Source organism: Poecilia reticulata, linkage group LG15 (genome assembly GCF_000633615.1).
Source record: "Poecilia reticulata strain Guanapo linkage group LG15, Guppy_female_1.0+MT, whole genome shotgun sequence".
Taxonomy (NCBI): domain Eukaryota; kingdom Metazoa; phylum Chordata; class Actinopteri; order Cyprinodontiformes; family Poeciliidae; genus Poecilia; species Poecilia reticulata.
The window spans coordinates 18,535,777-18,548,760 of NC_024345.1; the positions used below are offsets into that span (position 1 = coordinate 18,535,777).

Consider the following 12,984-nt stretch of genomic DNA (forward strand, 5'->3'; position numbering starts at 1 on the left):
GAAGTTGTTTATAGCAGGTTCTGCTATAGGGATAACATGCAGAGGCTTCTTCAGATTTACTGTAACACTGCCCGCTACAAGAGATCTCTACAAGCTCCAATAACCCTTTGAAGAATTAATGAGTCACACCGACATTTCATTTCCCTTTGGGATTAATAAAGTTTTTTTTTGAATTTCAATTTGAACTTGAATATTCAGTGTAAAACATTCGACTCAAACGACTCGGCAAAGGTGTCAAAACCGTATTTTCTTCAAATAATAATCGAAAGAAAATACACCTTTTAGGGCTTACGTGGATAAGAAACATGAAAGTTTTACAAATATTGTTGAAGGTTGTTTCGTCAGTCATATTTCAGTCCGTTTTGTCACTAATAACCCAGAGTTTATAGCGATGCGCGTTCCCGCGACGGGTCATGCAATTCTTGTCGGCATGCGTTTCTCAGCATAACACCCCTCGCTGTCTCTTGGTGTCGGCAGACCGTCTCTTCTGAAAGAAGGTTGGAAGTCATAACAGGTAGGAAAATGCTGAAATATCACTCTGTGAAATACATGCTTTCATAAACCGTGCGTAGTGTAAAGAAAACAAGTGTTAAGACTTCCAACTGCTCTCCAAATCAGCGCTATGTCATCCACTGTACACACTGTACAGAGACAAAAAAGTGAACTAACACATTTAAAACAACATTTAAGCTAGTTGCACAGAGAAAGAGGGGTTACGCTCCCATGCCTGAATCCCGAAAAGAGTTAAAAATAACAGATTGAGGGGAATAAATTTTTTAAAAATCTCCCTCATGGTCTGTATTTGCACATTTACGATAGACGTATTATAAAACTGAAGAGATTTCAACCCCCCCGTAAAAGTTAGCCATACTGTTAAGTTAGTACTGCTGTTCATAACAGCAGTACTAACTAATAACTCAAACCCACTACAGAAATTCCTCAATCATTCACAGTGTGTGCAGATAAATGTATTTTTCAATTATTTGCTTTTAGGTAATCTTTTCAGAGTTACTTACATTCCACAAAGCCTCTTAGTGTGTATGCAAATCTTTTTCTTTTTTTATTTTTTATAAAACTTTCGCTAAATAAAGTTTTGTTCTTAATAGTTGAAACTAACATGCAATTTGTAATTTCTTTTCGGCTCCTTTACGAACCGCAGTCCCACTTTCCTGGTCGGTTGAATTTGAAAGGTTGAATCACATGCTAACATTTATAATGTGTGTGGTTGGTGCATGCAAAATAAGTCAAAAACATGCCAGAAAGTTCGGCCTGATTATTTTTTACGTCTGTTCTTATTTTCTGAAGACAGAAAAGTTCACTCCCCAGTACCCTTTTACTCTGTAAAATGCTTAGTTAAATATTATTGCCCGCTTGTATGTTATTTCATCTTGACTCAAGCACACGGGTTACCTATTTGGACGGAACTCCTTCTGGTATCTGTTGATAAATGACATGCCTTCAGTTCAAATTTCAAAGTTCAATGTTACTCTTAGTATCAGCTTAAAATTTTGTTTATTATGGCCTTCAGTCAAAGGCGCAAATGAAATAATACCTTTACAACATATTATAATTACCTTTTTTATTTTCTTTTGTTTAGTTTTAATTTAGACATAGCTATCAGTGATTCTTGAGAATAGGGACAAAACAGGTCTTATGGATAAAGCACAAAATTTGAATAAAATATACACAAAATATTATTTTTTCAAATATCTGACTAAACTAACCTGGGTCATGAGAGCACAACGATGTATATTTTCCAGGTATTTGCTGAATATTTTTTTATTTTAAACATTGTAGTCGGTGGATGATGCCTGTAAAAGCCCTTGTCCAGGAGCAGAACTCAATACATTATAATCGTTTAAAATAATTAAAGAAATGCAAAAATTATATATTATGACAATTAAGTATAAGTAGTCATATAGATAATTATAAAGGTATCAATAAATTGAATTAAAAATCATTTTCATATATTTTCCAACTCCATTGAAATTTGTCCCTAGTTTTTGTCAACACCGTCAGAAATGAAAAAGAATGTAAAAAAAATCAGGCATTATTGGGGGGCACCAGAACTTCTGAGGACCCCATGACCACTTCCCTTCTCTTCCTTTGCTAAGAGGGCTAGTTAGCTCTGGTTAGCTTATGTTATTTAGTTTTTCTTCTTTTTATTCCTAAGTTGTTTGTCACAACCATGATGTGTCAACACCATAACTGACAATTTACAAAACTTTTATGACATTTTGTGAAATTAAAGCTTAATTGTGGTATAATGTAAAGATTTCATGGACCTGATGAGCTACAATATGGCCTCTTTCAGAATAACATCATATAAATTGAGGTAGTTTGGCTTTTTGTCAACTCCGTAAGATGCCAACTCCATCAAAGTTTTTCTGACTTTCAGTGAAATTGTCAAATTTCACTTAAATGTGCAATTAATTCATTGTAATGTAGTTTACATAAATTGCATTACTTCACATGTATGAAGTTTTTCATTTTACTCACTAGTTTGTCACCACCTTCAGGTCTGTGTCAATTCCGTCATGCAGTGTCAAGTCCGTCAGATGGACTTTTTGTTGTTTTTTGTTTTAAATATTTATTTTGTCTCTTGAGAAGCAGTTGTCTGTAAAATGAGTAAAAATATCTCTAATAGGGTCATTAGAACATTTTTTATATTTATTTTTGTCAGATGGTGATGACAACGTTCTAGGTCAGGTTGATTAAAAATGTAATAACAAAAAAAAAATTATGGGCAAATTAAAACCCATTTTGTCCCTATTCTCAAGAATCACTAAGTAACTCATTAAATGTCAGGAAAATGTTTGTAGTATGTTGACATTATTGTCTGTGTTACAGTTTTCCTGCAGGACTCTAATGATGTCAGCAGTGTTAGTTGTTCACGGTGGTGCCTGGTCCATACCAGATGAGATAGCCCCTGCCTCTGTTGATGGGGTAAAAGCAGCAGCACGCCATGGATCTTCAGTCCTGAAAAGTGGAGGAAGTGCGCTGGATGCTGTTGAGGCTGCTGTGAGGGCTTTGGAAGACAACCCCACTTTTAACGCAGGTGCATAAAATGCCATTTGTCACTTCAAGTTAAATTTACACAACTTAGTTTGAATTTACAATACTCTAAACGACTCATCTATAATGGCAATACCCATTTACTATGCACTCCAGATGTATCAGAACATTGTCTCCATCTACTGGTGTTGATAGTAATATTTTAATTTTATTTGTAATATTCCCTAGCTTGGCCTTTTCACAAGATTCATCTTCAACATTTTAGTGTCTGATATCCCTCAGAAGTTTGGAGACTTTAAAGATTGTAATAGATCTGGGTAAACACCACAAAAGCTGGATATCGACAGTGTTTTACGGAGTTAACATGCAACTCCACCTGGTGGACAATTGAGGAAGTAGTAGCCAAAACATGCAACATTTTGTTATGTTTTCTTTTTCTTATATTTTTTGTTATATTTTGCAAACGCATTACAAAATATCTTCAAACCTTTCCTTTTAGGGTGTGGAGCAACACTAAATATTGATGGAGAAGTGGAGCTGGATGCCATTATTGTGGATGGAAGGACTCTAGCCAGCGGGGCGGTGTCTTGTGTAAAAAACATCGCTAACCCTGTGTCCCTGGCAAGAGCCGTCATGGAGAAGGTCTTTTTATTCTACTTTGTTATTTATTCTTGTGCTGTGTTCTCTTTCTGTCTTTAAAATATAATAGAACATAAGTTAAATAGTATTAGTAATAGATGGGGACTCTTTTTCAATACTTTTGCTTATTGAACATTAAAAAAAACTCAAACATTAGCATCAGCTAATTGAATTTTAGTATGTAATAAGCTGTGGAAATTTTCAGACATCCCACGTAATGCTGACTGGCAAAGGTGCAAACCAGTTTGCAGAGAGCATTGGCTTCATCGCCATTCCCACTGATAAACTGGTGACAGAATATGAGAAGAAGCAATGGGAAAAGCACAAGAAATACCTTGCAGGAGTAATGGAAGAATTCAACACTAAATGGTATGCAGTCTTCTAATGCACTGTTCAATCCAACTTTTATATGATGGATGTATATTCTGTTTTCAGTAAAACCAAAGGCCCTTTATATCAAATCATAAGTTTTGATCTGATTAGGCTACTCAGTCAGACAATAATATTTGAGTGTCTATTAGATTTTTCTAATGTTATTCTGACTATTTATAGAGTTGGAGGATATCTAATAGCAGATACAATCTCACTATCATACAGATTAGTTGATTTTGAGCCCAATTAAGGCTGCCCAATTGGACAAAAACCTTACATTACAATATTTCTGTTAGATAACTAAATGGCAATTTTGATTACATTCAACACATATTCCTCTATACTCAGTTTTTAACATAATTTTCTTCATGACTCTTAATAAGCTGTCTAATTTTGGCTACAAAGATCTGTTCCACTTAAAGGAATAAAGGACAGTGAAAGTTCATCCTATACAGTACATATAAGAAGACAGAGTTTCAATCTACCACACCTGAAATTCTGTAGCCTTAAAAATATTGCAATAAATCTGTCCTTTGCGATTTGCAAAGACGATTGCAACTTGATATGCAGTGCAGCTTTGGGGCCAACATACAAATCCCCTGGAATCCGGCAGATAACTTCAAATTAGCTGTCTGCATGTATGCATGTATGCTGACTGCACGTTTAACTTTTCTCATTGAAAGGACTCATGATACCGTTGGGGCGGTAGCTGTGGACTGTGCTGGGAATGTTGCATGTGCAACATCAACTGGAGGCATCAGGAATAAAATGGTTGGCAGAGTTGGAGATTCTCCTGTGATTGGTAGGGTGCATTTTGAAATTCCGGAAGAACATAATTATTTTCACTAAACATTTTAATGAAAATGATTTGTCATTAAATTCTGTGCAAACAAACAGAATAAAAATATCTTATTTTTGTTTGTCTTGTAAATAAGGCTGTGGAGGATATGCAGACAACTCAAGTGGTGCTGTATCATGTACTGGACATGGAGAATCTATTCTTAAAGTGACTCTGGCCAGACTCATCCTGTCTCATGTCGAACAAGGTAAAAAAAACAAAACAAAACAAAAAAACACAAACCACAAAAAGTAAGATTTTACCTGTAGTCAAACATTAGTTAGATTAATTTCTGTGCTTTTTTGTACTGCTGTAATTTTCAGTTTATGAATTGTTTTTTGATGTGAAACTTTCGATTGTTCGCCAGTCCTTTATAAAACTGAATTTTATCACGTAACTTTTAGTGAAATTAAACAACCACACAATTATTCAAGCAATAAGTTCTCTCTTATTTCCTTTCTGCTCTCACAGGAAAATCAGTAGCAGATGCCTCACGGTTGTCCCTGCAGTACATGGGTGATCGTGTCCAAGGAGCAGGTGGCACAATTGTAGTTTCTCCGTCAGGGCAGTGGGCTGCAACATTCACCACCGAGCGGATGGCTTGGGCTGCTGCTGCAGACGGTGTGCTGTGGTTTGGCATAAACCCAGAAGAGAGGCTGAATGAGAAACTGTCCCAGTAGAAGAAGGGTTTTTTTTTATTCTTTTTTTTTATAGTAAATGACATGCATTTCAAAAGTAGTGTGTTCTCTTTTATAGAAGTGTTTTTCTTTCACTCGGTGCATATTAGTGAACAACTGACTATAATTAAATATGTGTACAATAATAAAATAAATGGATTTGGTTTTATTTCAGAAATATTAATGGAAAGTATGTTTATGATTGACTAATGTATTGATTACTTAATATGCGTTTCATAAAATATTCTCACACATTAAGTTGTTTATTGCCAAACACATATTTGACTCCAGTGCTAATAAAACATCTCTTGTAAAATAGACTCATAAGGACTTACTGGCATTCCTATAATTCCAAATGTCACGAGCATTGCTGTCAGCCTTGTAATGCTTAAGCTTTTGTATGTTTCAGAAGTGGCCTTCTAACGTCATATGTAACTAGAAATAGAGAAAGTGTGAACGTTTTCATACATAAAGACCATATTTCCAATTCTTATTTAAAAACGTACTAGATAAAGCAATCTTTTAAATTAATAAAACAATACCTCTGATAGCTATGTTTATTTTATGCAGTATATTTTTGCAACAAATTTAAAATGCAAGCTTTCTAAACACAAGGGAAATAGTCTACTTAAGTGTCTGGGCTGAGTGTGGAATAAAACTACCAAGCACAGTGTTAAATTAAGAGATTTTTTTCAGGGAAACTACCAAAGAGTTTCTGTAATATGCCATGTGTTCTTGGACAGGTTGTCCTGAAATGTGAATTTCCCTTTGGGATTTATAAAGTATATTGATTGATTTCATTTATCCAAACCTAATGACCTAACTGGAAGCTATTGTTCTAATACTCAACAAAAGCTTTTAAAAAATGTCATAAACAAGATATTAGCAAAAAAGGAATTAAAACAAGGCACTGTCCAATAGGATTGGTAGAAATCTGACCTGAAAAATTCTACTAAATAAATAATGTCTGTGTCAAATAGCGTCTGTTTATTATAATCCATCAGTTTCAACCGTGCAGACAAGAGATTCTCACTTTTAGATTATTCAAACTGTTGTTTCTTAAAGTTGGTAACTGTGCATGTCAACCCCGCCATACTGACACTATTTAGTTTCAATATAAATATACTGAAAGTATAACTTTGAATACAGTAAAGCTGCGAAGTAATACAGGCATGATGTCCGTCATATTTGGAGAATGAGCTTCCTTGCTGTCCGTAAACAGAAACCACGTGACCACTGTAGTCGCCTGTCAGGAGCTTTGCAGCAGCGGGACGAATGACGGCTCCGTTAGAGGAAGTTACTGGGTGCAGCTGTGCTAGAATGTAACCTTATACGAGTGGGGAACGTTATCGGGGCACAGGAGAGGTGAGTCTGCTACACACAAACCAATCATTAACAATAACCCAACTGCAAGTCTATCACAACATGCACGTGATCGAGATCTTCTAACGGCCTCGTATCAATATTCGGGCTACAAACAAACTTGATAGCCAAGGCCTGTGCTAAAGCTACCTAGCTGCCGCCGTTTCGGAGATTTAGCTCCACGTTTAGCTCAAAATATATGTCATAAATAATCCATGTTTTGAATTTTAAGCCACCTGACGTCTTTGACGCAAAGAGTGGCGGTAAGGTTTGTAACAGCGATTTACTGTAGGGGGATATTTTTTCCCCATAAAAGTAAAGCATGCTAGCATCCACGATGGCGTTCTAAAGCGGATTGTTGTCCTGCAGTGCTAGCATGCTAGCCTGCTAACACGTTTTAATTGATTCAGTGAGGCATTGCTTTGATTGTAAATTTTTTGGGTGGATTTTAGCTTAGCCTTAATGAAAACAAGCATCAACCAATCAGATTCCCGTCTTGTTTTATGGCGCACAGGCTGTTTAAATATGGCTTGTTGTATGATGTGTAGTCTTTGCGGCTGTTCACCGGAAAATATAGGATACACGTCATCCGTTCCATTACTTTTAGCCCATTTTACAAATTGACCACTAAGAGTTCTCAAGTTGAATTCGCAGATAAATACCAGAACTCGTATTTAGATTGTTGTTTGCAATCTATGTTGGTAAACATGCGAAAGTTTAGCCAGATGTTTAGCAACTCGCATTAGCAAAACATGAAGTTTGGGTTGGCTCAGTTTTTTTTTTTTTTTTGCATTTGCTTATAATAAAAGTTCGCAAATGCATCCTGATTCTTAGGTTGAAGCAAACAATTGCAGCAGAAACGATATTACAAATTTAAAATAAAACCGTGATTATGTGTGTACTGTACTCTGTTCAGTGTTTGAAAGTTTTACTAGATTAATTTACATTTTACGTGACTTGCTTTAGATCTTTCATTCAGAGAAAAAGTGATATTTGATGTAGAATATTTTTACAGTTAAATGTAAAACATTCAGCATTTCTTTTCTAATTAAAATTTGTAGTTAAATCCTGAAAATAAATGCATAAATTATTAAATCTTCATTATGCGCAAGTTCTACAAGCAGGCACCGACATATCAAATCAAATCAGTTACTTTTCAGTACATATGTATTTGTCAATGTTATGGAACAGCCAACTTGCTTAATTTAATCAATGTACCCATCTTTGCGCAAATCAAACATGGTTTTGTTGAATCAAAATCACAATGACAAATATTATGTATGATTTTTACAAGGAAAAGGAAAAACTGCGTATGTATTCGTAGCATACATGATTAAAGCCTGGTTGACGGTTTTCTTAACATTAGGAATGTAGTATTTTAAGTTCCTGCCACTTATTCATACTGCGTGTTTGCCGTTTTGATTCAGGAAGGCAGCAGCATTCATGGATATTGTGGACACCTTTAACCATTTGATACCCAGTGACCAGTTGGATGAGTCCTTAACATTGAATCAGAATTTGGAATGTGAAGCCAGTAATGAGTTTGGGACAGGATCCAAACTGGAAGACTCTCTAAAGAACATGCTCAGTGACAAAGACCCCATGTTTGGATGTGCAAGCACTCAGTTCAATCTGCTGGAAAATGAAGATCCTGCTTTTCACATTGCTGGCTCAACAAGTAAGTCCAAAGCCAAAAAAAAAAAAAAAAAAGTTGAGAAAAATGATCCTGTCTAGATTTTGGGTTTGTACCTTTGAAAACAAAAATGTAAAATTCTCACTCGTTTTATGAAATCTTAAAAAAAAAAAAAAAGTTTAATAAACATGTGTAAAGGTTTTTTTTTTTCTTTGCTGGTTTTGCTTAGTTAATTTTTAAGCCAGTTTGACCTGAGTTCAAACACTGAGATGCTTTTGAAAGATCCTCATGGTAACCAGCTGTGTGTACGTAGACCTTGTTTTATCAACACAGAGCACTTGCTGGGGCGAGACCCAGTTTGATAATGTTGAGTTAAAATAATAGTTTCACAGTAGCAAAAATGGCAAAGAAACAAAACTAGATTCCATGACTGCGGTTCTCTTTTTGTTCAAAGCAGAAAAGCAACAACTATTCCTGCAGTTAAGAAAACACATTGATTATTACAGTCATAGTATCATCTATGACATATGTTTATTTTTATTTTAATACGTGGATTAAAGGACTTAAAAAAAAATTAAGTAACCATGCAAAATATTGCACTGTTTTGCATTTTTTGTTTTTATGGAGAAACACAAGTATATCAGGTTGCTTTTAGCTGGTTGGTTTATTGGAATGTTAGCCTGCAGCCGGGTGCTTAGCAGAACTCATACCTTTCCAAGTAGTTTTAATACTCATATAGTGTTGTCATAATAAGAGTGATGGATTTTGCTCCTTTATTGTACACCACATGACTGCTGGTCTTTTTCAGAAGCTGCTAAATTTGCCTTTATTGCAAGAGAGAAGAGAGGGAAGAAGTTTAGTAGCCTTTCTTTAGCCAGCTGACCTGTACTGTGCAGGAACAGGTGGAAAAGGAGCTCAGCTGAGTTAATTAATACTCAGTTTTTTTTTTTACATTCCAAATAATATATTAGAAAATATAAGCAGTTTTGAAATGGGCTTTTGTAAATATTATTCTATCTTGATATCTGTGACAGGCCCAAGCCTTGTCAGCAGTATGTGTAGATCAAGACTTTGTTTTAAGCACAAGAAAAAGTCAGTAATATTTGTCACTGTCATTCAAAAGCCAGCATTTAGAATTCATTTGTAGTTTACTTGCGCTTTACGTCGGCATAAGGAGCAGCTAGATTCTTTCCTCTTTGGTTTTTGTAGGTCCGCGTAGGGATTCAGAATCTGCAGGCCTCTCTAATGAACTGAATGTTGCTGAGACCTCACAGGATAAACAAATCACTGGTAAGCAGAAGAAACACCCCAACAGTTTAGACTATGGTAAGTAGGGAGTCATTTAATGTTAGGTGAAATGTTGATTTTACCTAAAAAATGCCTGAACCCTCACCTAAAAATCATCTGGTGATCAGAAAAAGAAATTTCACAATTGAGCGGTGATCATCTGGCCAGAAACTAATAATTTGCTGTTGGACTCTGAAAAAAAATATACATAGTGATCTAATAAATTGTAGATTGCTCCAGTTATTTCAGTAGATGTTTGTTTGTTTTAGAATTGGTAGTTTATTTTTAAGCTTTGATATACACGGGGTTTGATAAGGAAGCCTGCTGTCGATGGACAGTCTGCTGCTCACCTTCGTCGTTTGAGTCTATGAAATAAATGCTTGTTTTTATGCAAATATTTAGTAGAAATTAGTAAAAATTTTGCACTAATAGTTATTGAGAAAACAGAAGAGCTCCAGATATGAGAGCTTCATCAAACGACACAAAATCTAGCTGTGATACGCAACGCTGCTTTATTTTATTATTTGAACTTTTAACCTCTGTCAGACACGGAACATAAAGCAGCTGGAATTGTTTGCGACTTGTTCAGACAAGTTGAAATACTTCTTTCTATTATTTCTGTTTTTTTTTTTTTAAATTAAGACAGCAGACAGAAAACATTTTCTTTATTGGAAAGGCTAAAATCAACAAGTCCCCATTTCAGTGGTAGACCACAAACTCTCAGATTGGTGCATCTCCGATGCTAATTTAATCCCTTTAGAAAAACTGCATATAGATATTATGCCCAGCTCATAACAGTCAGTGAGAAAATTGTTTACAAATTTATTAACTTGCCAACCTATGTGCTGTGAAAACCCTTCCCACAGAGGATGGTTTTACACAGGAAAAAGTTTGTCCTTTAAATGTTTGGTTGTTAGAGAGCTTTTTAACATGTAGGAATTTGCTTAAAAGACAAGGAGTCATATTTGTTTTGTGTTCCTTTTACTTCAGATCATAGAGGTGTCAGACAGCCAAGGATGTCCAAGAACACCTTAATCAGAGGACGACCGGGAAGGAGACGCGGCAAATGGCTCAGCAAGTCTTTTCTCATTGAGAAAGGAGTTAGTGGCGCACAGCAGAAGAAAGAGTTGACTCTGGGGGGGCGCATTAACATCAGCGATCTAGACAGTGGACTATGGTTGAATCCTACAGTCGAATTGAGACGGCTCACCGTCACAATTGGCGGATTTAAAATTGAGTTGCTTCCCGGGCCCTCATACACGCACAACCTCGACACGGGTGAGCCGGTGTGCTTCGAGGACGGCTTCTCTTATGGTGGCGACGTCGACATGGCCATTTTGCCAGAAGGTGCTGCCTGCATACAGAATCCAGTACAAGAAACCCCGGCTCCAGAAAATGTGTCGCCCGTTGATGTAACGGAGAAGAGCTTATCTGATGATGCAAATCTCGGTTTAGGCCCGTACGTAAACCCGAATGACGTGCAGACGTCAAACGGGACAATAATAGAAACCGTCTCCACGCAGGAGACGAAAAACGAAGATAAGAAGATTCCAGTAAAAAAGAAAAGACCATTCCACAAGGGAAAGGACGGTGTCAAACATCCACTGAGCATTCAGAAAGACATAGCTGATGAAGACAAGACTGATGGTAAGGAAAAGCTTCGAACTGCAGCCAAAACACCAGTGAAGCCTAAACAAGGACCAGCACTGAATAAGAACAAGGAGTTGGGTTCATCCAAAACGAGCCACACGGATAAGGAGCATAAAGCGACCCAAGACAAGCCATCCAAAACCAGAGAAGACCTGCACAAAATGAAGTCTATGAAGGACAAACAAGATGCTTCTCCTTTGAAAAGGCACGTAGAGAACACGCACAGTGAGCCTGCTGCTAAAGTTCAGAAGCTGCACAGCGGAGGGGAAGACAAAATGAAGCCAAAATCACCAGGTACTCCCAGCTCGGCTGCAAAGAAGATGCCTGTAGTGGCTAATCGCGCTGGCGACCATCAGGGAGCAGCTAGGCAAAATAATCCTCACAATATCGCAAAAGCTGAGCATCACCACCATCACCCAGGCAATTCTCTAAAAACTCAAGAGGGAGGACAGGAGAAAGCCAAAAAGCCTGAAAAGACTTTCCAGAAACAAAAAAGCAGGAATTCGAGGAGCATCTCTTTGGATGAGCCAGAGCTGTTTGTTCCAGATAACGCCCCCCCTGCGAAGAAGGAAACGGTTGAGGAGCAGCCTGCTGAAACTGAGGGCGCCTGGGATGGAAACAACTGCTGTGGGTTGTGTAAAAAACACCATAATAACATGTGAGTGTTGCTCTCTACCTACATATAACATGTACAATACCTGAATTCAGGCATTTTTTTTTTGAGAAACTTCTTTTAAAAGGCCCGAAACCTGGGAGTAGTGATGGACTCTGACCTGAACCTTCAGAGTCACATTAAGACAGTCACAAAGTCGGCCTTCTATCACCTGAAGAACATCTCCAGGATTAGAGGACTTATGTCTSAGCACGATCTAGAGTAACTCATCCATGCGTTTATCTTTAGTCGCATTGATTACTGCAACAGCGTCTTCACAGGTCTGACTAATAAATCAATCAAACAGCTGCAGCTGATCCAGAATGCTGCTGCTCGTGTTCTCACTAAAACCAGGAAGATAGAGCACATAACACCAGTTTTAAAGTCCCTACACTGGCTCCCTGTAGCTCAGAGAATAGACTTTAAAATACTGTTGTTAGTTTATAAATCACTGAACGGTTTAGCGCCATAATACATTAAAGATCTGTTATTGCTGTACCAACCGTCTAGACCCCTCAGATCTTCTGGTTCTGGTCTGCTCTGCATCCCCAGAACCAAACGAGGAAAAGCAGCATTCAGCTTCTACGCACCACAAATTTGGAACAAACTTCCAGAAAACTGTAAAACAGCTGAAACACTGAGTGCCTTTAGAGATGCTTTTGGCTAAATTAAGTTTAGAGTGCGGGTTTTGATGTCTTTATGTTTTTATCTTTACTTTTCATCTAGTTATTAACTTCTTTTTATTTCTTTTTCACACTGCCTATGTAAAGCCCCCCCGGAAAACGTCCCAGTTAAACGCATCTATATCTAGGGGTGTGAGAATCCTTGTTAAATGGTGTTTTAACTAAAACTCTGAGGT

At 37.0% G+C, this 12,984-nt stretch overlaps 2 protein-coding genes across 5 annotated transcripts in view; both read left to right on the plus strand.

Moving 5' to 3' along the window:
• Positions 1-211: 211 nt before the first annotated feature.
• On the plus strand, positions 212-5,861 carry LOC103477017 (isoaspartyl peptidase/L-asparaginase). Its single transcript, XM_008429840.1, has 7 exons — positions 212-514; positions 2,851-3,058; positions 3,515-3,657; positions 3,860-4,023; positions 4,710-4,828; positions 4,962-5,072; positions 5,336-5,861. The coding sequence occupies exons 2-7, from the start codon at positions 2,869-2,871 to the stop codon at positions 5,542-5,544; spliced, it is 936 nt and encodes a 311-aa protein (XP_008428062.1). The 5' UTR covers positions 212-514; positions 2,851-2,868; the 3' UTR covers positions 5,545-5,861.
• A 916-nt stretch (positions 5,862-6,777) lies between these two features.
• Positions 6,778-12,984, plus strand: part of phf3 (PHD finger protein 3) — a 14,803-nt gene continuing 8,596 nt past the window's right edge. Inside the window, exons 1-4 of one of the 4 annotated variants that reach the window (XM_008429841.2) lie at positions 6,778-6,906; positions 8,331-8,581; positions 9,746-9,862; positions 10,814-12,131. In XM_008429841.2, coding sequence (XP_008428063.1) covers positions 8,347-8,581; positions 9,746-9,862; positions 10,814-12,131 — 1,670 coding nt within the window. In that variant the 5' untranslated portion in view covers positions 6,778-6,906; positions 8,331-8,346. The remainder of the gene's footprint in view (positions 6,907-8,330; positions 8,582-9,745; positions 9,863-10,813; positions 12,132-12,984) is intronic. The other 3 variants (XM_008429842.2, XM_008429843.2, XM_008429844.2) reach the window with 3 other exon arrangements.

Bases quoted from the DNA above. Each gene is read 5' to 3' on its own strand.
- LOC103477017 (XM_008429840.1), top strand. From the start codon at position 2,869: ATGATGTCAGCAGTGTTAGTTGTTCACGGTGGTGCCTGGTCCATACCA. The intron at 3,059-3,514 runs GTGCATAAAATG...CTTTCCTTTTAG, and splicing joins CAACCCCACTTTTAACGCAG to GGTGTGGAGCAACACTAAAT. The intron at 4,024-4,709 runs GTATGCAGTCTT...TCTCATTGAAAG, and splicing joins GAAGAATTCAACACTAAATG to GACTCATGATACCGTTGGGG.